The sequence below is a fragment of the Trichoplusia ni genome, chromosome 5, assembly GCF_003590095.1.
Source record: "Trichoplusia ni isolate ovarian cell line Hi5 chromosome 5, tn1, whole genome shotgun sequence".
NCBI classification, from domain to species: domain Eukaryota; kingdom Metazoa; phylum Arthropoda; class Insecta; order Lepidoptera; family Noctuidae; genus Trichoplusia; species Trichoplusia ni.
In genome coordinates, this window is record NC_039482.1 from 14,163,733 (window position 1) to 14,191,269 (window position 27,537).

The 27,537-nt window shown below is 37.8% G+C and overlaps 4 protein-coding genes and 2 non-coding genes across 8 annotated transcripts; 2 read left to right on the top strand and 4 right to left on the bottom strand.

Annotated features, from left to right (window-relative positions):
- Window positions 1-29: 29 nt before the first annotated feature.
- On the bottom strand, window positions 30-7,935 carry LOC113494624 (nucleolar complex protein 4 homolog B). Its single transcript, XM_026873056.1, has 10 exons — window positions 7,775-7,935; window positions 7,573-7,681; window positions 5,742-5,944; window positions 5,286-5,416; window positions 4,559-4,701; window positions 4,198-4,395; window positions 3,841-4,012; window positions 3,600-3,766; window positions 3,332-3,522; window positions 30-3,253 (listed from the first exon to the last, which is right to left on the bottom strand). The coding sequence occupies exons 1-10, from the start codon at window positions 7,895-7,897 to the stop codon at window positions 3,134-3,136; spliced, it is 1,557 nt and encodes a 518-aa protein (XP_026728857.1). The 5' UTR covers window positions 7,898-7,935; the 3' UTR covers window positions 30-3,133.
- A 242-nt stretch (window positions 7,936-8,177) lies between these two features.
- LOC113494621 (116 kDa U5 small nuclear ribonucleoprotein component) lies at window positions 8,178-17,304 on the top strand. The gene is made up of 16 exons (XM_026873052.1): window positions 8,178-8,463; window positions 8,760-8,989; window positions 9,313-9,564; window positions 9,820-10,077; window positions 10,277-10,518; window positions 10,752-10,885; window positions 11,123-11,342; window positions 11,684-11,824; window positions 12,139-12,351; window positions 12,597-12,732; window positions 13,175-13,373; window positions 13,834-13,976; window positions 15,901-16,037; window positions 16,298-16,418; window positions 16,709-16,901; window positions 17,052-17,304. Exons 1-16 carry the CDS (start codon window positions 8,273-8,275, stop codon window positions 17,203-17,205), a joined length of 2,964 nt encoding a protein of 987 aa, XP_026728853.1. The 5' UTR covers window positions 8,178-8,272; the 3' UTR covers window positions 17,206-17,304.
- Window positions 17,305-17,536: 232 nt separating this feature from the next.
- Window positions 17,537-20,086, top strand: LOC113494628 (probable ribosome production factor 1). The gene is made up of 6 exons (XM_026873061.1): window positions 17,537-17,701; window positions 17,778-17,901; window positions 18,064-18,227; window positions 18,537-18,741; window positions 19,249-19,394; window positions 19,855-20,086. Exons 1-6 carry the CDS (start codon window positions 17,676-17,678, stop codon window positions 20,030-20,032), a joined length of 843 nt encoding a protein of 280 aa, XP_026728862.1. The 5' UTR covers window positions 17,537-17,675; the 3' UTR covers window positions 20,033-20,086.
- Window positions 20,087-20,386: 300 nt separating this feature from the next.
- LOC113494627 (methyltransferase-like protein 6) lies at window positions 20,387-24,901 on the bottom strand. Of its 3 annotated transcripts, none has more exons than XR_003400661.1 (12): window positions 24,045-24,901; window positions 23,784-23,944; window positions 23,544-23,590; window positions 22,850-22,885; window positions 22,605-22,657; window positions 22,357-22,396; window positions 22,083-22,129; window positions 21,821-21,873; window positions 21,572-21,615; window positions 21,185-21,235; window positions 20,771-20,847; window positions 20,387-20,466 (listed from the first exon to the last, which is right to left on the bottom strand). XR_003400661.1 is itself a non-coding variant. In XM_026873060.1 (3 exons), exons 1-3 carry the CDS (start codon window positions 24,728-24,730, stop codon window positions 23,586-23,588), a joined length of 852 nt encoding a protein of 283 aa, XP_026728861.1. In that variant the 5' UTR covers window positions 24,731-24,901; the 3' UTR covers window positions 23,541-23,585. The 3 variants fall into 3 exon arrangements, 1 of the variants encoding a protein (XP_026728861.1); XR_003400663.1 differs by having other exon boundaries at window positions 24,502-24,900; XM_026873060.1 differs by lacking the exons at window positions 20,387-20,466; window positions 20,771-20,847; window positions 21,185-21,235; ... (4 more) ...; window positions 22,605-22,657; window positions 22,850-22,885 and having other exon boundaries at window positions 23,541-23,590.
- On the bottom strand, window positions 22,460-22,542 carry LOC113494640. The gene has a single exon (XR_003400668.1). It is a non-coding gene; the product is annotated as a small nucleolar RNA snR60/Z15/Z230/Z193/J17 (small nucleolar RNA).
- On the bottom strand, window positions 22,725-22,808 carry LOC113494639. Its single transcript, XR_003400667.1, has one exon. It is a non-coding gene; the product is annotated as a small nucleolar RNA snR60/Z15/Z230/Z193/J17 (small nucleolar RNA).
- Window positions 24,902-27,537: the final 2,636 nt, after the last annotated feature.

The window sequence follows — 27,537 nt, forward strand, 5'->3', positions numbered from 1 at the left end:
GGAATACGTTAAGTTATAAAAAGCTCCAATATTTTATAATACTTTTATTTATCATGAATATAATAATAGAACATTAAATGAATGATATTAAAATAATGGCTTATAACTAACTTACAGCTAACATTTTGTTTCAACATAATCACAATAAGATGCGGCGGGCGCGGCGGCTACTTCCAACATAGAGATTCTATATTACATTAAGACATTCACTGGTGGGGTTAGTATCTACGCTTAGTATATACCTCATGTACACAATGGATGCTGTGCTCAACACTAAGGGCGCGCTCTCATTTGAAACAAGACTTAAGTCTGCTTTGGAGACGATTTATCGACAAACCTTCGAGAACTGTACAACGACACGTCTAGTAAGAAGGACAGAATTGTTTTGACTCCATTGTGCGCTCACTAAAACCAATAAATTCAACCATTGCCTACATGAGCCAAACAGACTTAAAATAATGTGAATTCTTAAAATAGATAATAAACATAAGTCGTGCGATATTCACTGTTGTATCAACGTGTTTATACAAACTAAATGCACTGGGTAGCAGTGTTCAGATTCATGTTTGTGTATTACGAGCTTAATAAACTTCTTAATTTTATTTTTCTGACCGACTAGTATTTTTTTTCATAAGACGTACAATTATTTAAAGCAATATTGCACTAGTTTGAAATCTTATGCTTATATTTATTTGCCTGTATTTATACTTCGGTAAATACAGGTTCTAAAACATGTTTTATGGGCGGTACTTCAATACGCTCCGCCCATTAAGCATAAATATTTTGTTCCACAAATCATAGCTCTCCTGCAGCTGTGTTATCCTGCAACTGGCTTTCGTTTGTCAGCAGAAATATGATAGTTTAGTCGTGATTATCAATTTAATTGAAGTTATCCGACAAATATTGTTATTGTACGAAAACAATTTTAAATGTAGCTGTGGGAAGACTGGTTACAACATGTAACCCTTAGAGAATGCATGTAGTAAGTTTAATTAAAGTTATAATATATTGGCCCATTTTACATTCAATGGCCGTCCGCGCCCAAGACTGCGAGGCTTCTCCAAACATTAAACATAACACAATAAAGTTAAATAAATATGGCGGTTACTTGTCACAATACCTGATACAAATAGTATATACATGATACAGGACAATTTAGTTGGTGCCCTGTTAGGAGTAGCGAGATGCGATGTCAGTAAACTTTTTTAATAGACATCTCTCTTTACAATAATACTATACAAGTATAAATCTATCTGAATCCATCACCTTGCAACACTAAAACATCAGCCATCATTCGCTACGCCCGAACAGGAAGCCATCAGATTTAAATCTAATTGTTAACAAAATAAATTCTTAATTTACATGAAATCTTAAGTCAAAAATAGGAAGTAAGTGATCTCATTGGAATGAAACTAACTGCAGGTGTGTGGGGAAGACAGTACTCTATGCCAGTAACGTTAACTAACGGACCTTCCATCGCGATCCAAGTGAACTAGGCGTGTCAGAAGTCTCGGTCCTTTGCACACGGAGTCATTAACGCGAGGAGTGCCTGTTTCTCCGGAGAATTAAACGATAATCATGCTAAAATATCAGTGAACACTGTGAGATACTTGGTTCAATTTGGAGCCTGATTAAAGTTAATCTGGAATTTAAATATTCTGCATCAGCTTGACGACACAATTTTAAAATGTCTACAGTTTAATTTGGTTCTGACTCATGAAAAGACACCCTGTATTATAAGCCAGGCATAAACTCGACAACGTCGTTTATCAGAAAATTTCATGTAAGCACTCCATTTGTCAAGTACTCCGTGAATATTTCATTTATACGTAAATATTTTTTGGTAATGTATTGTGGTTGCCATCCCTGGCAAAAAAATGGTATAATATTCAGTCTGACACACACTAGTCACTAGCTATTCCTATACAAACTAAGCGCTGTTCCGCACAAGAGTTTTATAAATCCAGTGTGCGGCGCAGACACACCCGAGTGTCGATAGTTAGCTTTAAGTCTTCCGACTACAAAACAAACAATAAATTAGTTAATACTTAACTACACAGACATAATTTACTTATTACTAGGAGAACATTACCGATGTGTAACATTCAAGTCAATCCCTCTTTGAAAGGTTAATTTATGTCATTTGTCAACAGTCCAACAGTGGGATTACATCACCAAATACCTAAGTAAACGCAAGCCGTCATATAGCTGGCATCGTTTTATTATGTCCATATCAACAACAAGAACAATGTTAATATAAATAAAGGGGTAAACGTAAAGCTTGCTACCGACGCCGGGCCCAACAATCACAGACGCAACATTTCGTTCGTAAAAAAATAAAATTATAACCGATCTACAACATTAAACTCACCTACGTTACAACTTTAACATTAAAGTGCAAAATTTATTCAAAACCTTATAACTAGCGACTTTATATCATATCATTATGTTGTGTATGTTAGGAAGTGGAGTCTGGTCTTACTGGCGATACATAAAACGCTTCGCTACCAATACAAGTAGGATTGTTGTATATCTAAATAATCTGTAAAGGAGCATAAGTTCAGAATTAAAATGTAAGGTACATTTTAATTCTGAACAATAGTTAAGCGGAACATAATTTTGCTATTTAGGCCAATCATTGATGATGGTAGTCTCAGAAAACGGTGTGTCACAGAACAGTTTCAACTGGTTAATATCGAAATTGAATGATCAAATATCTTCGATCATACAATTTTGACGCCTGTTTGCGACCGATAATTCATACCGATTAGAAATCATGCGAAGGTCACTAAACTCCAATACAATAAAAGTTACTATAGAAGGGAAACAATTTTACCCTTTAAGAGATACATAACATGATTGCCTATTGCACTCTAAATAAATGTTAATCCAGAATAATATGCGTACATGCTAATATCAAAAGCTCAGTTTAAACAAAATCTAAAACCAAACAATACTCTTATAATACGCCCACGTGTCAGTTTGTTTGTCGTCTAACGAATTAGAAAATCAACATAATTTGCAAGCAACCTGGTTGTTAGTGAAATAAATAGTGCTTGCCCTAGCGGCGAGAGGTTTGGTCCGGGCGACCGGCGCTTTGTAAATGCGAGTCGACAGTGTTACCTCAGCGCGCTCAGGCCATCAGCTCCCAGTACTGCATCACGCGCTCTCCAGACGGCGTCGTCATGCCCTGCGGTCGCACGAAGTTCATCTCTATCGTCTTGAACCTCTTCTTTAGTTCAGCGTCGAATGACTGTGGAGACAAAGATTCCAGTCAAACGAAGTGTTGTAAAAGGTGACACCTATAAGATATTTTGGTGCGCGCACTGACCGCGGCGAGGTCTGGCGGCGCCAGCGCGACGGGCGTGGCGCGCGGGTCGGCGGCCGCGAACACGGCGGCGGCGGCGGCGGCCAGCGCGGGCGCCGCGTGCCGCCGCAGCGCCCACACCTCCCACAGCGACGAGCCCAGCGCGCGGGACGCGCCCGCACACGTCTCCTCCATCACGTACGGGTCGTTCGACACTGCACAACCAACGCTATGTTACCACATGCATGTTATTCACAATCATGAGCACCACACGACAAGAGTAGGTACTGACTGATAGCCGGCGAGTCCTCGTGGCAGATCATGCGCTTCAGCGCGGGGTGCCGCAGCAGCAGGTTGTGCAGCAGCTGCAGCAATGCGGCCGCGTCATCCGCCGCAGCCAATAGTGCCAGCCGCGCTAGTCGCTTTGCGAACGCCGCAACCAGGCCTTCGGGTAGGTGACTGTAAAAGAATATATGACTTTAGTATGAAAAGAATGGTATACCTGGAACAAAATATCTGAAAATGTTACTTACGTGGAGCTTAAAAATATGTCAGCGAGATGCAACAAACGTTTCTTGTAGCGGGTGGCGAACATCTCGGGCTCGAACATAGCGTAGAGGCGGTCGTACATGTCCGGATAGTCGATGTTGTGGCGCCGCACTAGCTCCAGCACGCCCTGCAGCGCTAGCATACTGATTGGACCACCTGTTCAATGAAACTATTTGTATTTGTATCCTGACTTGATTATCGCGATCGAGCTTTAGGAATTTTCATTTTTGTGTAGAATTGGAACTTCCATTTGAGAAATATATTATGTGTTTCATTTTAATACCATCGTGTGTGACGAGTGTGTAAGTGTACATAATTTTGTGTGTATGTTTGTTAGTTACCGGCGTCGAGGCTGTCGCAGAGCATGTCGGTGGCGAGGTGCGGCCTGGCCAGCAGCGGCATGAGGCGCTCCACCAGCAGCAGCAGCGCGCGGCGGTGCACGCGCGAGTCCTCGCACAGCGGCCACTGGCACGCGAAGCCCCAGCAGCGGTTAGCGTAGCGACGGCACACGCCAGGGTTGTACGGGAACGGGGCCTTGTCTACAGGCACAACCAGATTACCATATATATCTAGCTCAATATGTCAACAATCGTAAGCAATAACTTTCGATTACGTCAGTCATTGACATTGTCACAAAACAGACTAGTCCACCATAAACATGGCCAAACGAGAGAAAGCAGCAATAAATACGAATGGTTGTACCTTCAGCTCCGCACAGCAGCTTCTCCTCCTTCTCTTCATTGTCTCGCTCCTTGGCCTTGGCCCTGGGTTCAGTGGTTATCTCGCATACCAGCAGGCGGTCCAACAACTCCAAGTAGTTTTGCATGTATATTGATGTTGGTGACCTATGTAAAGAAAGTTGATTTTACTACGCGTTATTTACTACGTTGCTTCAGGAACGCCCGAAATGTAGTGGCGGTATTAAATCCGAACAGAAAGGGGCCAGGATTGCCAGTACGATCCGAGACTTGGTTTAGACGGCCCTTTCCACATTTGTCACTGACTTAACAAAAACTTTGACATTGACACAACCCATTTGAATTTCGTTTTATGCTTGACATTTATAGCAAAATTAAACATTCATATCAAACTTCACATTCATAGCACACTTAATTTTGTTGCACTCTTTTACTTATGTGGGCCATTTAGACCATACAACAATAAATTATTCATAAAAACTTAAGTGCATATTGCACGTTTTCTCTTATTTATAGAAAAAAAGACAAGTTTTTTATTTTAATATAGGAAGTAAAATAAGAAACCTGTCTATAAACAGAGGTGCATATTAATAGACATTTTCCACTGATAAAATTATTGTGTAAGCCGTAAACACATCAACATTATGAAAACATCTTATACAAGTTATTAGATAAAGACATTGTGTCAAGCATGCATTCCTTTAACAAATCTGTGCTGTAATAATACTCACTTGCGATAAGCCAGTGTGGAGAGAACTTTGAGTCCGTACTGCTGCACATCTCTGTACTCAGTGAATTCCTGGAAACGAGCTATCGGCGCCGACATCGACAGCTCAGAGTCCAGTAACACAGTGAATATGTTCTACAAGCAAAAAATGGATAAATATAACAGGAATCACAAAAAAATGCGAGTATCGATTTTGAACAACATTTTGAAATGTCTATTTTTATCTTTACATCATTTGACAAAGATAGCAAGCTAACTAAAAAGACGTCAAAACGCTGTACGCCTTTATTGCATAAAATCGTTTAAACAGACTAAATATATGTACTAGAAAGATTTTTTTTTCTTATACGGACAGCTGCATAATGATGTTACCATTAGATACTTTACATCTCAATTTCTAATTTCGCTAATAATGCAATTTTACTTGTTATTACACAAAATAATATAGATAAAAGTATACCTTGAGCCTTATAGAAGGGAAGTAGTATCCGGTGGATTGTTCCAGTGGGTGCTTGCCCTCGGCCTGCATGAGCTTGCAGGCAGTGACGAGCGCCTGCAGCCGCGAGCTGGTGCGGCCGCGGCGGATGCACTCCAGAGCGCGCGTCTGAGCCGCCTCGAAGCACTGCCGGAGCCATCGCTTGTATTCTCCCTCTGGACTGTGGTCTGTAGACAATGAGATGGATAAGGAGTTGGGAAATTAGGGGTAATACTATTGTCATATCTATACTAATATATAAAGCTGAAGAGTTTGTTTGTTTGTTTGAACGTGGTAATCTTGTGTTGAATAGATCATTCATTGAGGAAGGCTTTAGGCTATAAACCATCACACTGCGACTAATAGGAGCGAAGATACAATGTGTGAAAAAACTGGGCAGTTATAAATCATAACTTATATGTTATACCCACGGGGACGAAGTCGCGGGCAACAGCTATAGTATGATAAACTTTAAACCTTTTCCTTTTTCTTTTAACATCAGTAACTATCATGTTTAAACTGAACAGTCCAGAGCTTAGCCAAACTAAAACATCTTATAATTTTTACTGAGATACTGCCACAAAAATTATTTTTGATGGATAAAACATGATTTCAGTTTGAGAGTAAAAATAGAATGTGTTGTACAATAGAGTTTTAGTTGAGCTGATTTGACAAAAACATGTATAATTATAATATTTTTGAGGACACAATTTTATAATGCTGACTGTGTAAAAGTATGTATAAATCAGTATAGTGGCATTTAGTTTTTTAAATTGATATTTTTAAAATAAAATAAGGAAAAATTGATTCTAAACAATGACACTAAAGTTCCCAAAGCAGACAAACAAACAGTATTATACTATAACTGCTACACACAATCCACAATCCACAATCCAAGAGTTTTGTTTAAAAATTACTTTCTTGTCTAAATATTCATGCATAATATACACTATCTTTAATTATCATTGTTGAACCCCGTATTTATGTGGTATGCAATAAAAATCCATTCTATTCTGACTGCAGTGATAGTACAGTAGTAGTATTTGTGATTTGATTTAACTTTAGAAACGATTTGATACATTTGTATATTCTAACTAGCACAAGAATATTTTATAGACTTGAATAGAATTTATAACATTAGGTTTTGGTAACTGAATATAATAAACATAGTAATGTCTTGCAGTTTTTAGAAGTTAACTTTTGGAGAAAAACTGAAATAGTTATAAAATGGAAAAAAAATATTATTTTACACTACCATATTGTCTGAACAATGTTTAAACAGCTATGTATGATATGCAAATGAGGACATATAAATTGTCACAGCCACATAGAAAGCCATCAAACAATTGAAAGTAAACAAGGATATAAACATTTAGTTTCCAACCTACAATACAACATGTGAGTAGGTACACAAATACGTACATGTGCGTGACCTTGGGACAGTGATCAACAACACAGACCAATAATGGCACTGCCACTGTTGAAACCAACACTCTAAAAACTTTGGTTTTATGTAAATTTATACTCAAATAGCGTTTTCTTCCCTTATAACTTCAGCAGTGAGAGCAATTACACAAGAGTATGAAATTTGCGGTCGATTCAACCATTTATGTAAGCAAATAACGTCACATGTCGCAAAATGTGAGCACACAGGACACAGCCCACACAACATCCTTATTGCGTATTTACTTAATGTGCCTAGCTATACACCATGTTAGGACTAGGAAGACGTCGGCGCGAGTGCCTGAACTCACGCAAAATCAATAATATTACCACTAAAATAATCTATAGCAGTGTATACACCGTAGGTACTCACCTGCTGGTTTTAATGGGACTATTCCTTCAATCAGATCACCACGTCGTAACAGTTCAGTAAATATCACTTCCACAGTGAGCAACAAGGGCGTATAGTTATCCGTTTCAGCCTGAAATATAATAAATAACCAACAATAAAAAACGTAACCTATGACGCAGTTTTATTATCACGTTTTAAAGATCACTATCATTATTATGTTTACCTCGAACATCTGTAGTATGTCGGCAAGGTTATTAGCATGTTTTCTAGAGTTCAAAAACTCATTTGCTTTATTGCGTAGCTGTGCAGATATCATTTTTGAAAAATTTTGTTGTACAGCAGCCATTTTTGTATTGAAAAGAATTTGTCAGACAGACTATAGGAAAGACAACATAAGAACGAAATAGTACGTTCAGAAATAGAGTTTGCCAATGATGGTGCTTCCCGCTGATTAAATAGTTGTTTTGCTTTGAGTCTTGAAATTGTTGCTGTTTTTCCGTCTTGTTCTTGTTTGGCCTTAGTTAATTAAATAATAAAATATTGCGGTTTAGTTTACAAGTAAAATAACTAGTGTAGCTAGTGCAGAAAAATTATGAAATCTGTTTGTTTTAATATTTCAAACTTTGAGGTTATGTATATGTCAAATGTGCTGACAAGTTTGCGGCGGCATTTGTTTTGAAAAATATTTTCTTGACTTTGTAGAGGTTTTTTCATTGTAATAATGGACGGTGATTTGTACGATGAGTTTGGTAATTACATTGGGCCGGACCTCGAGTCGGACTCTGATGACGAGCAGAGTGTTTATGGACAGGACAACCGGGACGCCGACGAAGATGCAATGGATGATGATGAGGACGCCGATGCGGAGCCCGAGGCGGCGCCCATGTCCGTCGTGCTTCACGAAGATAAACGGTACGAGGCCAACCTACTATCTACACGAAAGTTATATTATGTTTACAAGAGTTGTTTACTCACTTTTAGTTGGTTAGGTTACAGATAAATAATGTTAATAAAATAACATATTATTATCTGATACTACTGGTCCGTAATATACTAAGTTACTTGCCTTTTAACTTATTTAAATTGATTATTTCCAAAATCTGTCTGAGCTTCCACCTAACAGACTTAAAATTGTTAATAGTGTGGTAATTTTTAAGGTTCTGTCTAACTTAATACACTATAATCTTGTAATAAAATCTGTATTTTAGATACTATCCACAAGCAGTAGAAGTGTATGGGCCAGATGTGGAGACTGTGGTGCAGGAGGAAGACACGCAGGCCCTGGACAAGCCTCTGGTGGAGCCCATCAAGCACAAGAAGTTTCAGGTGCAGGAGCAGCAGCTGCCAGAGACGAGGTACGACATGGAGTACATGGCGGACATGCTGGACAATACCAACCTCATGAGGAACATCACTCTTATGGGACACTTACATAATGGTCGGTTATTTTTTTTTAAACTTAGCTAATACATGTTATCTGCCTCTTTACAATCCTTCTCTATTCCTTTTGTCACTTAAACACAATTTAAAACAATGATAAAGATTATCAAGATACCACTGAATCATTTATTTAATTTTTGTTCATATAAAAAGACACACTTAAAAAGACAACCTTAAGTTTGAGTTGTACTTATTCCTTTAGAAAAAGTAAGGCTGTAAAGTGATTTCAATATTAATTTAGTGTTTTTTTCTTTAAACATTCTTTTTTTCTGCTAAAGCGTTTTGTGTTGATCTTAATAACAATTTAATATTTTTTTTCAGGCAAAACATCTTTTGTAGACTGTTTAATCAGACAGACACATCCTAGCACAATAAACACAGATACCACAATACCAATGCGGTATACTGACACACTGTTTGTGGAACAAGAACGTGGAGTTTCCATCAAATCCATGCCAGTCACACTACTACTCAAAAATATAAAGGGGAAGTCACATCTCCTGAACATCATGGACACTCCTGGTCATGTGAACTTCAGTGATGAAGTTACTGCGGCATTGAGGATTTCAGATGGTGAGATGCTTTTTCTCTTTTTTCCTAGTTGTTACCTCCCACTCTTTGTTCTAATATTTATTGTTTCTTAATGAAAAAAACAATAAATTAAAACTTAAAATAATTGATTTAATTAAAGATGAATTAACTGAATAAACTTATTTCTTGTTGCAAATTTTGATAATTTTGCCATGATATGTTGTTTCAAAAGATATGCATAATTTTGTTGTGCTTCATCAAAATAATCAACAATAAACTCAATCATGTCCCCAACAGGTGCTGTCCTCTTCGTAGACGCGGCTGAAGGTATAATGCTAAACACGGAGCGCCTCCTCCGCCACGCGGTACAGGAACGAGTTCCTCTGACGCTCTGCATCAACAAGATCGACAGACTGATCTTGGAACTGAAGCTGCCCCCCGCAGACGCGTATTACAAGCTCAGGCACATTATAGATGAGCTAAACTCTATGCTGGAGACAAACCAGCCGCAAGACAATCCCGATGAACCTGCAACTGTGTTCTCGCCACTTTTAGGTAAGTTAGTTTAAATAACTATCGAAATGGAGAATTATCAAATAAAAAATCCTGTGTTCGTTCTACAAGAAAGTGTATTGGCCAAAACAGTGTGGACCCAACAGCTTGATACAGGCAACCTTACTGAAAATAATGTGTGGACTTTTTTGCGTCGCGTTGGACTACATCATAGTATATGTATATTTGCGTGTGTTATCAGGCAACGTGTGCTTCGCGTCGTCGCTGTACGACGTGTGCTTCAGCGTGGAGTCGTTCGCGGCGATGTACGCGAGCGCGCACCCGGGCTCGGGGCTGCGCGCGCCCGACATGGCGGCGTGGCTGTGGGGCGACGTCTACTTCAACGCCAAGACCCGCCGCTTCACCAAGAAACAGCCACACGCCTCCGCACAAAGGAGCTTTGTCGAGTTCATTTTGGAGCCCCTTTATAAGATTTTTGCTCAGGTATATACTATGAATATCCCATCCCTAAAGGAAAAAATATGCTTAAAGCTCTGATTACTGCACATAATGTACCAGAAAGTTATTATGAGGACTATAATTATAGCATTTACATAATATGAAATCTAATTTACTACTAATTTCCCTCTTGTAAATCCTCATGCTTCCTAATGAGTTCTAGCAGATTGCCCATCTAGGACAGCACTTCAATGTGAACCTAACAAATTTGTGTTCAGGTGGTAGGTGACGTGGACGACACGTTACCCGCAGTGCTGATGGAGCTAGGCATCAAGTTGACCAAGCAGGAAGCCAAGCTGAACGTGCGCCCCTTGCTCAGGCTTGTCTGCAGCCGGTTCTTTGGGGATTTCTGGTATGCAATCAAAACATAATATACTCAAAAACATCTCAAACCAGACATTGTAGAGTGTAATGAAAGTCAGTGCCAATTTAAAAGTCCTATGATGTCTATTGATTTAGTCCATTTGAGTCTGCCTTAATGTCTTGAAACTAATTATAAACGAAGCTTGTTTTATTTATTATCTGGCTAACTTCTTGGTTAGCAAGATTTAGTATGATAAACATTAATAAGAGATCCCGTGTGCTGCAGTGGTTTCGTGGAGATGGTGGTCTCTCACGTGCCGTCCCCGCTGGACGCGGCGCCGCGCAAGGTAGCGCACACGTTCCGGGGCGCGGGAGAGGGCGCGGGGGCGGGCGCGGGGGGCGCGGGCCCGGGCCTGCTGCAGGACATGCTCACCTGCGACCAGTCCGGACGCCTCGTCGCGCACACCACCAAGATGTACCCCACCGACGACTGCACCTTCTTCTTGGTAACTACATACACTATACACTCATGTTCTCAAATACGTACCTAATACTTCAAACCATCTTTAAAGTGTTTCTGTCACTAAAATTATCTTAAAAGTAAAAGGTGCCCAGCAGTAATGAATTATTAGCCACAGAACTTACTAACCTATGTAACACCTCAAATCTTGTGAAAAAAATTGATTAGTAAGTAATGATATAAATTAACGACCATATTAGAGATCTTCCTTAGAGAAGAAGAAGAGAAAGTTACTACCAGATTAAGAGAACTTCGCCTTCTAATCTATTTTACATTTTAATTTATATTAATGTACTATTTATATTTTAAAATTTTATTCGTGTTTAGGTACTAGCGCGAATAATGTCGGGCACGCTGTACGCGGGGCAGACAGTGCGCGTTCTGGGAGAGAACTACAGCACGCAGGACGAGGAGGACTCGCGGATCATGAACGTGGGCCGGCTGTGGATATACGAGGCCAGATATAAGGTCAGTAAAGTTGTGTTCCTACCTACATCGTATAGTTCAGACACGTAAAGGCTTTATCTGATTATGTTGTTTGAGTAGGTTCAGTAACACTGCAGTACTACTGAGTTTTTATAGTAACTTTCATAAGGATGATTCATTTTTAAATGATGGGCGGCGATAAGATGGTGAATCCTTAAAAAAAGATTAAGAAAGGTAGAAACGAAAACACCAAGAAAAAGAAATGGGCAGGATAAAAAAATATGGGTCTATAAATGCTGCTATTTAAATGAAAAAGCAATTAATTTACAAATGTTATTAAACTATCTGTCTACCAGGTGGAGTTGAACCGCGTCCCGGCTGGCTGCTGGGCGCTGATCGAGGGCATCGACCAGCCCATCGTGAAGACCTGCACCGTCGTGTCGGCCGACGAGGACGCCGAGCTGCACACCTTCACGCCGCTGCGGTTCAACACGCAGGCCGTCGTCAAGATTGCTGTCGAACCCGTCAATCCATCAGAACTGCCGAAAATGTTGGACGGATTGAGGAAGGTATGTTGAATCACTAAAATATAACGGGCAAAATTGTACAAGGCCACCATTAATAAACAAATCTAGGAAAATATCTTTCAATAAATTATAACTGAGTATTCATAAAATCTCATAATCTCAGATAAAGAAAAAAAAATCACAAAGTTCGTGCGTTAGTTGTTAGATTAATTATTTGCAAAAAAAGAGAATGAAGAAATCCGTTTCTTTAAGTTTAGCAACAAAATGTGATATATTTATGTTTGCAGGTGAACAAATCGTACCCGCTGCTGTCGACGCGCGTGGAGGAGTCCGGCGAGCACGTGATCCTGGGCACGGGAGAGCTGTACCTGGACTGCGTCATGCACGACCTCAGGAACATGTACTCCGAGATAGATATTAAAGGTATGGCCTATGGAGATACTTCTTATATCTAAGTTATTCAAATTGTATTTGAACTGTGTTTTTTGAATGATTATAATTATTACATTTCTCACTAATTATCATAGCTTCTACTAAACCTTTTGGTAAACTATTTGTTTTATAAATGTGGTTTACCGATATGTGCTTGATTAACGAACATAGTTATATTTGCCAAATAAACGATCGATTGACCGACGGAACGAGAACGAGAATAGGCAGCAGTAAGAAACAATAATATTTTTCGATTATGCTTCGTGCTCAATTTTCAATTCCAGTTTCCCCCTAAATTGATTCATTGTTACATAATAATATGTAATAGCTATATTTCGCAAAGAAAGTAATCGTCGTTATGAGCCGTTTTCAAGCAGAATGTAGAACCCTAAATATCGTTCCTACATATGTCTGACTGAATCATTTTTCCCAGTGGCGGACCCCGTGGTATCGTTCTGCGAGACAGTGGTGGAGACGTCGTCGCTGAAGTGTTTCGCGGAGACCCCGAACAAGCGCAACAAGCTGACGATGATCGCGGAGCCGCTGGAGCGAGGCCTGGCCGAGGACATCGAGGCCGGGGCCGTCTGCGTCAACTGGGACAGGAAGCGGCTCGGGGAGTTCTTCCAGACCAAGTATGATATCTCATTAACTATGATTAATGTGATACCAATGAGGATTGTTTGTGTTACTCTTTGTAAAATAAGTAGCAGCATGAATTTTGATTGATTTCTAAAATAATCTTAAAATTTGTCTGCCCTGTCGAGGTTACTATCCCAAACCCACTGACCTCGTGTTCGATCCCCGCGTAGGGCAAGCAATCGTGTGGTCCACTGATGCTTCTGTAGTCTGGGTGTCATTCTGCTCGTGACTTGAATGTTTGTTAACCCCGGAGGCACAATGATTAAATTGCTCATTGTGGGAGTTAAAAAACTTCAAGCGTAAAATAATGTCATGTAGATCATCAATATATTTGTTTTATTAGCTTAAGAAATCGTTTCTATTGATAGCATTACTTTCTAATTATCTTAAAACGACATAGATTTCTCAGCTTGTCCATAGTATTAGGTGACTTTAATATGTTTTGTGTGTCAGGTACGACTGGGACTTGTTGGCGGCGCGTTCGATCTGGGCGTTCGGTCCCGACTCCACCGGGCCCAACATCCTGGTGGACGACACTCTGCCCTCCGAGGTCGACAAGCATCTGCTGGCCTCAGTCAAAGATAGTATAGTACAAGGTCAGTTAGACAATACATATATATATTAGAAGTAGAATATTTAAGACAACGCTGAGAAAAATTTCCGCGTAGTGGTCATGTCGTCTTACGGCCGCTTTCTATATTCGATCCCGAATCTAAGATTCCGATCAATCCAGATTTTTTTCAATCCCTCGATTGAACTTGAATCTGCATTTCTTTAATCGATCTCGACTCGAAATCCATCGAAAAAAAACGGATAGATCGCCCTGCTAAACGTTTTGTTTTACGCATGTGCAGAAAAAGTACTTCATGATTATTAATGAGTAAAAAGGTGTTTTTTTTCTTAAAGCTTATCTATTTTATGTATAATCACTAGAAATTCCACAAAATACAAAAATAAAAGATTGGGAAGTCGTAGCGGTAAATACTATAATTCTACCTGAAGATTAGAAAAAGCATAAACGACAATAAACGTTTATTGATGAGCAACGGAACGTCAGTCAATCGAAAAGTTGTCAGTCAGTTTGACATTAACATAATATATTTTAAAATTGCAAGTTTATTTGTTGTTTGTTTTTCCGATGTCTCAGTTATAGAATAGAATACAGCGGTAATATTCGAGCGCGTTCGGAATAAGTTGACGCGCCATCTGTATAAGAAACTGTATAGGGTGTATCCGTTCTACCTACTCATGGATCCCACTCTATTCTGGGCATGGTTGGCAATAATCAACTGTATATGAGACGGGAGTTTGCACTGGTCGTCTACTTGGTGAAGGTGCTTCGTGCAGTGGAGAATCACCCGGAAGTATTGCAGCACTTGAGTGTGTGTACCGGACCGCTACGTGTGGTGGCGGCGAAGCCCGCACCTACAGCTGGTTCCTACAGCAAGAACAAATTTGGTCGCCAAGCACCTGTTACAAGAGCTCTACACACCACCAACTTCTTCAAAATCAGACTGACGTGTTTATGTGTTTTTAATAATGTAATGTGTTACAATTTTTGTTTAGTTTAAGTTCTTTGCTGTCGCATTAGGGTAAACCCTGTAATGATACTTCATGGTTTTAAATAAATAAATCAAAACGAGAATATTATAATCGTTATCTATTGATTCCAGTATTACAGATATTGGTAAAAGTGTACTTAGTACACAAAAACTATAATACCGAAAGGAAAAAAGTTTAAGCGTCAGCTTATGCTTAGCAATCCAAAAGAATTACTGAGCGCTGGTCTTCAGCTTAAATCCTTGACCCCCGTTTACAAGTAAAGTACAGAAAAAAAACAGCCACTCGATACATCATAATCACAATTACAAATTTTAAGGACAGAGTTTGTTCTACTTCGCTGTCACTACTATCCCAGTCCGATAGCTGAGCTAATACTTCACGATCGCTATCACTATCACTTGAAAATATTTCCATTTTAACAGATTTCTCAGTACAATCCGTAAAAAATTGGGGATCGCAATTATAGATCAAAAACGTCAAAAATCGATTTGTCAAAACCAGAGATCGGTTATAGAAAACGCATAACTGTCACTTTCGTACAAATACCTATCTAAAATCTCGATCCGCCCTCCCAAAGATAGATTGAAGAAAAAGATCGAGAAAACGATCCATGGATCGGTTATAGAAACACTAAAAGTTGGAAATGGATTCAAATGTCAATCTCGATCCGTAAATTAGGGATTGAGATCGAATATAGAAAGCGGCCGTTAATGTCGAGTAACATGTAGAGATACGGAATTTTTAGAACCTTACTCAGCTGTGTCATTGTTGAATGCTGTCTTTTGACCATGTTAAGGAATCTGGAAAAGTGCTTATAAGCAAGTATCTATTAGTATTTAATAGTATGCTTGCCTCATTAACTATAAATCATTTCATAAATTATATCAAGAACTTAAATATAATATCAAGTGACCTCTATAGATTCTTATATCCATTTACTTTATTCTACTATACTAGGTTTCCAATGGGGTACGCGAGAGGGCCCTCTCTGCGAGGAGCCGATCCGGAACGTAAAGTTCAAGATCCTGGATGCCGTCATCGCGCAGGAACCGCTGCACCGCGGTGGAGGACAGATCATACCTACTGCTAGGAGGGTATGTAGCAAAATGAGCATTACACCTTTGATATAAGGAGCTTTTTGCAAGTGTTACTCATAAGCCGTCGACAATTCTTTATTCTAAACATATGTTTGCAAGTTGTAGTTAAGAATTCCTAATTTGGTCACTAATATCTCTCTGATTTACAAGTTGTACAAAAGTGGTTTTCAAAGACCATAAATGATTAGAATTAAGTATTTTTATTTAGTAGAAATTAAATAACAAAATATATTTATCAATAATCTGTGATGTTGCAGGTCGCGTACTCAGCGTTCTTGATGGCCACACCCCGCCTCATGGAGCCCTACCTGTTCGTGGAGGTCCAGGCGCCGGCCGACTGCGTGTCCGCCGTCTACACCGTACTGGCCAAGCGGAGAGGTAAGTGTGCAACTATAATATCGTTTTAAGTGTAAAAGCCCTTACTGCTACTTACTTTAGCATGTACATGGATACGGTTCTGTAAGGTACGAGTCTGTATCTTAAGATAAACATTTTTACTTTAAACACATATTGGACAGTATGATATGGTATCCAGGGTGAATCTCCCCATTTAAGGGCCACAATTTAGTTAAGGCTGGTGAAGATGCACCATGCTCATAGACTTAGGGTTTTGTCTAGGCGAAAAAAAAACATAAACAATGTCATAGACACAACATTAATATTTTCAGGTCACGTGACTCAAGACGCGCCTGTGCCGGGCTCGCCCCTGTACACGATCAAGGCGTTCGTTCCGGCGATAGACTCGTTTGGCTTCGAGACCGACTTGCGCACGCATACGCAGGGCCAGGCATTCTGCCTGCAGGTCTTCCATCACTGGCAGATCGTGCCGGGTGATCCCCTCGACAAGAGCATTGTTATAAGGTATACCTGACTACCGAATATTTTGGAGTCTCAAAATCACCTTAAAGATTATAATTTATTTCCCATTGAGAAATTTTCATCAATAATGAAATTTAATCAAATGAATCTTTGAATTCTGGTGCTAACATGTTTGTTGTCTTTATTTCCCAGGCCGCTGGAGCCCCAGCCCGCCACTCACTTAGCTCGAGAGTTTATGATCAAAACGCGTCGGCGCAAAGGCCTCAGTGAAGACGTATCCATCAACAAGTTCTTCGACGACCCTATGTTGTTGGAGCTGGCTCGGCAGGATGTTCAGTTGAATTAAATGTAATGACCAACTCATGAGTCGTATTATTTATTGTACCTGATGTGATATCAAATAATGGGAAGTGAATGAATGGAAATAAAATGTATGTTCACCGTATGTTTTTGTGTACTTATTTTCTTAATCGAAATAATTAATTGTTGAAATAATTTTCCTAAACCTGTTGAGTATTCAGAAATAGTTCTCAATATAGGTAATTATTCCACGTGCTTAATATATATTTTTTAAAACCATAGATGCAATATGCACACATTCGTGAAGAATATTATTTTGTTATCTGTAGGGATTGTTTATTCTGTCAACTTTCAAAATAGATGTCAATGTCATTTCTGTCAAACAAAAAAGCATGTTCCGCGTGAGTGTGACACTCGTAATACTCGTATACAAATATTTGTAAAACTTTGAAAGTTACTGACTAAACTTTTGCATTGAAAGACTAACTCGACTTTCCAAGACAAAAATTTAACAAAATGGCTCGCGGTAAAGACAAGAAGAAGTAAGTATGCGAGTAATAGTTGAAAAGGTTTATGTTTGTTTACTTGGGCGCTGGTATTAACATCGTGGTGTTTTAGGCGCAAGTTAGAGAAGAAGCAAGAAGGAGAAGATGCCCCGAAGCAGGTGCCGCATACGCTGGAGTCTCTCCGCGAGAAAGATGAGACGATGCTGGCTAATGTCGACGACGAGGAAAAGTTGGAGGTTAGAATGTGTTCACAAACCTCTATCATAACGTCGATTCGATAAATAAGTTCACATAGCACCATTAAGCAGCGACACAAAACCTATATTCAAATCAAAGCATTTATAAAAAAAAAATCCACTACCATTCATTCTACACTGTCTGTTTTTTATTGATTCCAGGCACAAAAGGATATGGAATTAGATGAACTGTCTTCATACTATGAGAATTCTTATGAACCTAAAGTATTGATCACTTACTCTGACAACCCACATAGTAAAACCAGAATATTTGGTAAGGAGCTCTGTAGAATCATCCCAAACTCAATATCGAGGTATAGACAGAGGTGAGTGCAAAACATGTTTTTATTTAATTATATTTGAAGGAAACTGTGTAAGTGTCTCTACATAAATCAATATTTCAAATAGGCTTAGTAACCAATTGTAGATTCCACTTATTTGCTATAAACATGCAACAATCAGTTATTAATAGCTTCATTATAATTAATTATGATCAGTTCCATAATCCTTAAAAAGCCACAGAATTTTTTAGATAAAACTTTACACCTGAAGCATAAGCTCAGCTTTTTACCATTCTTTTTAACATCCTAGATGATGCATTGCTTTAGGTAATAAACTTAAAATATTCTTTTCAGGTCATCAGTAAAACGCATTGTCACCTCAGCAATAAGGGAACATGTAACAGATGTCATTATAGTCAATGAGAATCAGAAGCAACCCAATGGTTTCCTGTTGATCCACCTTCCTAACGGACCCACTGCACACTTCCGTCTCTCTAGCTGCAAGATCACTCCAGAGCTCAGAAAAGACTACAAGGAAATTACAAACCATAGACCAGAGGTATGAAATTCAATTTATTTAAGTATTATAAAAAACTTCAATGTAATGAGCAATGGTGGAACATATGCATGTAGCTGAAAGAAAATTCTAGCTTTTCGCCCGCGTCGAGGTCGGTTATATCGCGTTTCGAAGAGAATCAAAAGTCCGAGATAAAAACTATTCTATGTTCTTCCTCAAGGTCAACTCAATCTCTGTACCAAATATCATTAAAATCAGTTCAGTGGTTTAGACATGAAAGCGTAACAGACAGACAGACAGTTACTTTCGCATTTATAATATTAGTAGGGACAATCATTTCTAAATGGCAAATAAGCTATGCAAAAATTTAACAATTAATTTTATAACTCACATCTTGGTTGACAAAAACTTTATTGGAGAAATGCAAGTGTCACCTACTTGTATACTTATGCCATAAGATCACGATCAATAGAAATTACTTCGCAGTAACTATGATAAGATTTAAAAACTTGTAAAGTAGATGATAAATTTTATTGGTTTACTTGACAGGTAATCCTGAATAACTTTAGCACTCGGCTGGGTCTGACGGTGGGTCGCATGCTCGGCGCTCTGTTCCACTATGAGCCACAGTTCCGTGGCCGGCGCGCCGTCACCTTCCACAACCAACGCGACTACATATTCTTTAGGCATCATCGGTAAGTTTCCATTACCTACCTGCCAAAGGCAGTCAGTTAAGGATTAGTAATATCTTATTTTTATGCACAATGTTAGTTCTATATGAATGCACTTAGCACTATAACAGAGTTTCTCAGAGCTCAAATTTGTTGTATGGCGGTGGTCGAGTGGCGTACGCACCGGTTTTAAGGTGTCGCTAGCTCTGAGGTCCCGGGTTCGATCCCCGGTGGGGTCAATGTAAAAATTCACATTTCTACATTGTCTCGGGTCTGGGTGTTTGTGGTACCTTCGTTATATCTGAATTCCATAACACAAGTGCTTCAGCAACTTACTTTGGGTTCAGAAAAATGTATGTGACGTTGTCCGCATTTATTTATTTAATTTCGTGTAAAATTTCAAAAAACATCAAGCTTAAAATAATATTCCTACTCAAAGAGTAAATAAATTCATTTTACTATTGTGTTGTAATTGACACTCTAGATACGAGTTCACGTCAGACGGCAAGCGAGCTAAGCTATGCGAGTTGGGGCCGCGGTTCACGCTCAAGTTGATCTCTCTGCAACAAGGGACTTTTGACTCCAAGCGCGGCGACTACGAGTGGATCATCGCCGGCAGGAGGCACCAGATGGAGACCTCCAGAAGAAAGTTCTTCTTATAATGTTATGTATGGTATCAATGTTAATCTATGTAATAAAAATATTTTCTAAGATTATTCACTTGTTTTATTTAAGATTTTACTCTAGGCGACTTAGTATATTCAGGAGGGTGCTTTTGGTACAGTATCTGTCTTAACGTTATACAATTCACCTACATATTCCCCTGCTGACGACCATGTATAACAAAAAGATTCAAGTAACCTACTTCTACTAACATGAAAAGTATGGCAAAAATATTTACTTATTTAGTGTTCCATTTCAATAGGAAAGTAATTAGTCTAGTATTATATTCTTAAGAAAGGTTGTGAAACATCGTGCAACGTATAATGTAACTGAGGCGGATTTAAACGAAACAATTCAATAAGTAAAATCAGTTTTATTATCATACAGAAAACATAAACCACGTCTTCTGGCGCTAGCAGGTCAAGCAGCAATTCTGAAACAATACAAAAAGAATAAACCACTATTCATAATGATAAATGAAAAAAAGGTGGGGGGTTATTAATTGTAGTGTGTCTATATAACCGGAGTGGCGGCGTCGGCGCCTTCGCCGGCAGTTTTGACCACGTCAATATCTGTCCCGTGTTCTAGAATAACTCAAAAGACCTATTCTTATTAACTAACGAGACAGATGCATTTATTTAACATACAGGTGAAGGCTTCTACTATCTGGTATTAAATATACAAGGAAGTTATAATCTGTGGTCAGTATTTTTGTTGTTTGTATAGTGTGTACTTACTTTTCTGATCAACAGTAATTCTAATGGTGAAACATGCTGATACATGGAACACTTCTCATCTGTTTCATTGAGCATACCTGAAACAAGAAGTAAACTTTAAAATGAGGCCTGTTTAAATGCTAAATACATAGAAGTACTGTTGTATTACTCAGACGTGTATTGTGGTCAACATGGTGGTTTGGGTTCGCTCTGTTGAGGGAGACCTGAAGGTCGAGTCATCATAGTAACAACTAGCTTACAATAATTTGATATGGAACATGAAACTAATCAACAGAACCATGTTCTGATTGATACTAAGCCATAATTTGTTCATATATTTCAAAAGATGTTGTAGTTTATCACTTTGTTACATAGAAATTAGAACTTGTTGAGTACAGACTATTTGTTAAACAAAAATATTAATTTCTAACTTACTTGTATGACGTCCCAGTAGCCACATCATGCCATTAGACAGCTTTCCAAAATCTGTAATTAAATGAAACTATAAAATATTGTGTTGTTTTGATTTTTGTAAACAGTGACAAGTGTTAATCATTAACTCAGACGTGTATTGTGGTCAACATGGTGGTTTGGGTTCTCTCTGTTGAGGGAGACCTGAAGGTCGAGTCATCATTGTTAAAAAATATATTTTAGGTTTCAAATATTTGTGCCAATAATTAAGAACACTCAAGCCCCCAAGATTAAATCTTCAGCTAGTTTGGGGACCACATATGCAGAATGTCATGAAAATTGTAATTTGGAAACAATAAATTATTCTTATTTTATATTATGTGTCTAAGTGAGTGAATGTTTTCAACTTACATTCAACCGCGCTAGTTAATTTCCTGCTATTTTTGGGCAGATATCTGAAAAAAAAAACACTTTATCAACAAGGGTAATTTAAATGACATAAAACGTGGTACATAGGTCGAATTCAGTTGAGATAGTTATGTTAACAGCATTATGTGTCAGATGTCCCTATCTGGGTTCATCATAATAAATAAAATTAGGCCATATTTAGAGAATCAAAAGAATTATCAGATCAATTTGAATACAAGTGAATATACTTACATTTATTGTCTTCTGATGATGAGAGAATTGAAGACAGGATCCCAAATTTCCATCTACAAAAAGATGACTTGTTAAATATATGTAAAAACAGATTTTTTATAAAGTATATCTTAAATTAGAACTCAGACGTGTATTGTGGTCAACATGGTGGTTTGGGTTCGCTCTGTTGAGGGAGACCTGAAGGTCGAGTCATCATTGTAAAAGAAAACTACATTTATAATTTGCTATTTCTTGTCTAAATGAGTGAATATTGACTACTTACATTCAATGGTAGCATCAGTTTGTTGGTTGTTGTTTTTGGGATGTTATCTGAAACAAAACATTTCTTATCAGCAAGGATAACTAATATGACTCACTAAAAGTGGTATTTTGTATCATATTCAGTTGAGATAGTTATGTTAACAGCATAATAATCAGATGTCCCTATCTGAGTTCATCATTACACACATGTTATAGTAGTAGCTTTGAAATCACTAAGTTTTGGAAAATAATAAATACATTAAAATTACTGCTTTGACAAATGAAGAAAAACTCACTTTGTCAGAAACTTCCTCAGTTAGTACCATCTCGCCAGTTCTGAAAGAAATAAAAGCGAAAATTAGGATAACTTCGTAAATTTCCTTAATTGGATCTATCATGACAAGTAATCAGATAGGAGCGAAAGACATAAATGTGTGTACATCAAGGCATTCAGATGAACTATGGAGTCATCACTTAGTTTTTTTAAGACAAATTACAATCACATGTCAAATTGTCAATAACCAATATAAAACTAAATACTAACCATTCTTGCAGCTTGCCTGCCTTACTGCAATATCTGTAAGAGTTACTCTTCACCTGTAAAAGAAAATTAAATGTTAATCATCTGCTTTTATCTTTGCTAATGGCTATTGTTAATTTTGGCGATATTTATCAGATAGGAGCGAAAGACAATAAATGTTATACATCAAAGAGTTCAGATGAACTATGGTCTCATCATTAAAATGTAAACTATATGAATAATATTGAACCTCATTTGGGTGAACTTACCATTCAGGTCACAGGTAAGTCTAGCTCATTTTGTATCTAAAACAAAAAGAAATTATCATTACATTTTTGATCAACAATTTTGTACAATTTCAAGTGAATAATGAGAGTCAGTAGTGCTTTAAAGCAATTGGTCTATGCATCAGACCTCACAACAGGCTGCCCTATGCTAAAATTTGGAAAAACAAAATGGTTAGTAAGCAAAACTAACCAATGAGATTTACTTGGTAATTAAATGGAATAATAAAGATGTGCCCTAGTCTAGAAGTTAGCCCGTCATGAGTCAACTGAAGGTTTTCAGCTGCACTGCTCTTTCATCATGCTGTTAGGAAGGATGTATCAATGAGGTTAGTTTTGCCACGCTTTGTCCAGACTTATTTTGTGTTTCACAAGTAGGTTTATTCACAAAAACTACTTTTGCTTAAATGTTAAGATCTGGTTATGAAAAAATTACAAACATAGTATATTCTGTTATGATGGATCATGGGATTTAACAGATTCTTGTCATTCTGAGTGTTTGACTATTTTCTATGGACTAACACTCTATGATTGAACAACTTGTTTGGATTGATTATAGTTAGTAATTCTACAAACATTTATTTAATTATTGGCAAGTCAGACTTTAGCTGTAACATCAGTTTTTGTGTGTGATTATTTTGTTGGCCTCCAAAGAATAAGATTAAATTAATAGACTTACCAAGCCCAGTCCTGAGTTGCTCAGCAAAATAGAAGGTTGGTCTCAATCTAAAACAAAATAAATAGCAGATATAAAAGCATGTTAAGGTACAGTAGATAAGATCAGTTGACTGAATTAATTCAGATAGAGCTAATATACATGCAAGATCATGGTTTTTCAATGGTTAGCACTTGTCATCATTTAAATCTACCAAATTAAGTATATGCCAGGTTAATAATACATTTATTTCTTTGAGCTTACCATTACAGGGCTTCCTATATTTCCCTTGAACAAATATGCGTGGCACATCTATTCCTTCTTTGAAGTTGACAGTCCGTCTCTGCACATAGGTGTTCATAATGATCTCAAATCCTGCTTCAGTGAACAATTCCTGCAGTTCCTCCTCCGTAAAGTAATAGCTCCTGTGAATAGAAGACAGAATTGGTTAGAATAAATAAAGCTCAATGTAAGTTGGTAGTAATATGATAAAAACACGTGTGATTTTTCAGAGGAGAAACTAACCTAGTCCCATCTTGCCTCATGTAGAAATTATCAGAAATCTTGTGGCCTGGTTTGAACCTAAGCTGTGCCATGTCGTATCGGCCGTAGTCTCGAAATAACAGCAATCCCCCAGGGCGAAGCGAGCGATACGCTATCTCCGCTACTTTCGACCATGCCTCAGGGTGTATTGCAGACAAAACGAAAATTAAACTAGCGATGTCGACGCAACCCTCTTCAATGTTCTCGAACAAGTTGTCAGTTGTTAAGTCGGCGCAGAACGCTTTCATGCGGCTTTCGTCATATAGACTGTTAGACTTCACGAATTCAACTGCACGTGGAGAAAAATCACATGCGTAGAAATAGAAATTCGAGAAGCCCTCTTGAACCAAGGGAAATACCATATTGCCTACGCCACAACCCAACTCTAAAAACGTGATTCTCTCATCGGCTTGAAAATTTATAAGCTCTTGAAACTCACGTGTTGTCCAATGCCGGTCCTTAAAGAATTTGGTCTCATTTCTCTTGTAAAATAGATCCCAATGTCGCTTGGCTTCTTTTTCTAAACGAACAGCCTTTGCGTCTGGTATGATACGCGAGTTCTGAGCTTCAAGACGTTGTTTTTCTTCATCAGTCAAATCTTTCAAGCGATGAATGAATATGTCACCGTTTTCACGGACATGTTCGGTTTCATCGATTTTCATCTCCATGACTATTAATTAATTTGAAAATTTGTTAAAACTATGCGAAGGATATGCTGGTTCACTTTAAGAATATGCTTTTATTTCTTTACATCACGACTTAACTCTTCTTGAACTCTTTTAATTAAGAACGGTGCCGTACCACACGAAACGAACACAGTCAGCTTAGGAATGAAATGAACGAAACGAATGAACGGTATTTGCCATATTGATTTGACATTTGATAGACAGATAAAATAATATCGAAGAAAGGTTTTGGTCTATGGTTTGCATTCTGCACAACAAGGAGTGTATAAAACCACAAAATAAACTAAATAGGTAAAAAATGGAGATGATGTCGGTCTAGGTAAAAGTACAAGTGAGGAGGAAACTAGCATAATTAAATTAATAAAATTATTAAACAAAAAAAATATTACACAAGACATAAAATACATTTTTAAAATATTAGCCTCGATGTTAAATAAAAGCAAGCAGATTTCAACGCATAATTTTAAATGTTTGAGTAATAAGAACACATATTTAAGTTAAGGCGAATATAAAAATCTACGGGTTGCAATATTAGAAAAATAATACAAAGTAAGAAGATTGCCTGAGCGCAGGCTTTAAAAGTTTCAACGACAATTTTAATGTATGTTTCAATTTCACATTGCTGCAAACATTGCGAAATAGTTTATAAATATTGCAGTCTCACAATTGAATATCCATTTACGTATGCCAATCACTACTATGATAACATTTATTGTGATTACACTACTATGATCTACATAAAATGACGAGATTGCGAAGGTCAACTATTCACGAGAATATTTTTGTTGAGAAACGATTGCCCCTACATATTGTTATCATGTTTGCTGTTCAGTAAGGCTTGCGTGATGCGGGTCATATCAGCACGTGGCCCTTATCTAGGACAAATTCATTTAAGTATATGGGCAATTTAACGGGTTGCTTCTTTAATAAGTCCCTAATTTATTAAATTGTTGAACAATTGAATAGTTATGTAGTTTTATTTTTGATATGACTTGCGAAAGTTGCGACTTAGAAAAAAGGTTTAAAAATTAAAATACCTACCAATAGACAGTCCGACAGAAGATTTCTCCGTATTGTTTTCTTTGCCATTTTCACACTACGAGATAGGCTTTAGGTTTCTAGGATTTTTTTTTGTAAATTAAGCTGATATTAACCAAAACAAGTGGCGCAGTGTGACGTCAAAGTTATTTAACTTTGACGTCATACAAGTAGGACACATGTCTGTCGTCAAAGTATAGCTCTGTCGCATGTCACAGCGATAGGAAATAACTGGCTTCAGCTTTAGCTTATCAAAATACTATCATAATAAAACGATGACAAATAATTACCTGGAAACGATTCTACAAACGTAACTCCCGTAAACATTTACCGAAAATATGTTAAACAAAAATAATAAAGTCTTAGTCCGAGTTGAATCATAGGCTCCTATTAACATCTTTATCTCGTTTTATTGCGTCTGTATCCTGCCATGTTTTGTCAACATTTCTCGTCTCTGATCGTTAAACAATCGTTAAATCATTAATTAGTATCAACAGCTGACAGACATCAACAAAAGTTGTGTTAGTCAAGCCCGGTGTGCCCGGTACCTAATCTTTAGATCTGTCTTCCATCTTCATACATGAAGATATAAAACTCTTCGGTTTATTGATAGATGACCACACAGCTAAAACAATGAGTAAGACTCTCGAAGTTTCGACAATTTCTAAACTCTAGATTAGGTACTCAGAAGTAATTTTGATTAAACCATGACACTCGGTTAGCAGCAAAGTTTTTGAATTTGAATTCAAAACAAGATTACTGATGATAACAGGCAATTGGGTGCCGTGGGAGAAACTTCAATTTAATACTTGTGTCCCGAAAGATTTGTCCTTTAACAGGATCGAAGCTCCACCACAACAACAGTCCTGAGACGTAGCGAGGCATGTCCTGTACTCCGATCTATACCACCTATGCGGACAATAGCCCAATTAAGATACTAAGGTTAACCAACAAGCTAGTTTAAATCACATGACATGCCTTTGGATAAAAGCAAGATAGGAAACTCCTTGAGGCACAGGCAGTACCCATACTCGTACATGGGTATCTCATTTCTGTGTCACTTATTTATTCAAAACTATGCTGTCACTTGTCTTGTCACTGCTAGTAGTCACAGAATTCCGATGATTGATAAGCAAAATATTGATAAGATTTATATTGAATGTGATGTGTATTATGAGTCTACAAGTATTAATAATTCATTATTACTCAATAGCTGGTTAATGACCTAAGCAAGCTGAATGTAGTAATTGAAGTTGGTAGTTTTATGTCCCTAATATCTCCTCGAAGGCAGGTAAATGCAGGACCAATTCTTGGCTACTAGTAAATATTTTGTAAGGCGCGATATTAAATGTAATTATTTAAGAAGGTCATTTGACTAATTCGCGTGCGTGAGCAAATGAGGCCGGCTGGATATTAAAAAAAAAAAAAAGAACAGAAGAAAAATATGAAGATTGGCGGGAAGTGAAGGGGACAATTCATGACGGGCGATTCTGGCGGGAGCATTGAAAAATACGTCTACGCTTAATGTACGGATTAAAGATTAATAAGATTAATGTAAAAGGATTTAAGAAGGTGTGGTATCCGAATAAAGTTGTATTGTCGCCAAAGGAATTTTATTAAACTTCAGAAGTGGTAAGTCCCTGTTTAAATCTACTTTTTGCATGAACGTAGATACGTACGAGTATTAAAAGATATTAGTACTTATTTACAAAGCATTAAAATAAACGTATGGACATTAATTCATTGCTATA

Excerpts from the sequence above, each read along its gene's own strand:
- LOC113494627 (XM_026873060.1), bottom strand. The coding sequence starts at position 24,730 with ATGGAGATGAAAATCGATGAAACCGAACATGTCCGTGAAAACGGTGAC. Across the intron at positions 23,945-24,044 it reads ATGAGGCAAGATGGGACTAG|GAGCTATTACTTTACGGAGG; the intron begins GTTAGTTTCTCC and ends TTCTATTCACAG.
- LOC113494621 (XM_026873052.1), top strand. The coding sequence starts at position 8,273 with ATGGACGGTGATTTGTACGATGAGTTTGGTAATTACATTGGGCCGGAC. Across the intron at positions 8,464-8,759 it reads GTGCTTCACGAAGATAAACG|ATACTATCCACAAGCAGTAG; the intron begins GTACGAGGCCAA and ends TCTGTATTTTAG. Across the intron at positions 10,886-11,122 it reads CGGTTCTTTGGGGATTTCTG|TGGTTTCGTGGAGATGGTGG; the intron begins GTATGCAATCAA and ends CGTGTGCTGCAG.
- LOC113494624 (XM_026873056.1), bottom strand. The coding sequence starts at position 7,897 with ATGGCTGCTGTACAACAAAATTTTTCAAAAATGATATCTGCACAGCTA. Across the intron at positions 4,396-4,558 it reads GCTGCTGTGCGGAGCTGAAG|ACAAGGCCCCGTTCCCGTAC; the intron begins GTACAACCATTC and ends TTGTGCCTGTAG. Across the intron at positions 3,767-3,840 it reads GACATATTTTTAAGCTCCAC|TCACCTACCCGAAGGCCTGG; the intron begins GTAAGTAACATT and ends ATTCTTTTACAG.
- LOC113494628 (XM_026873061.1), top strand. The coding sequence starts at position 17,676 with ATGGCTCGCGGTAAAGACAAGAAGAA. Across the intron at positions 17,902-18,063 it reads ACGACGAGGAAAAGTTGGAG|GCACAAAAGGATATGGAATT; the intron begins GTTAGAATGTGT and ends TATTGATTCCAG. Across the intron at positions 18,742-19,248 it reads TTACAAACCATAGACCAGAG|GTAATCCTGAATAACTTTAG; the intron begins GTATGAAATTCA and ends TTTACTTGACAG.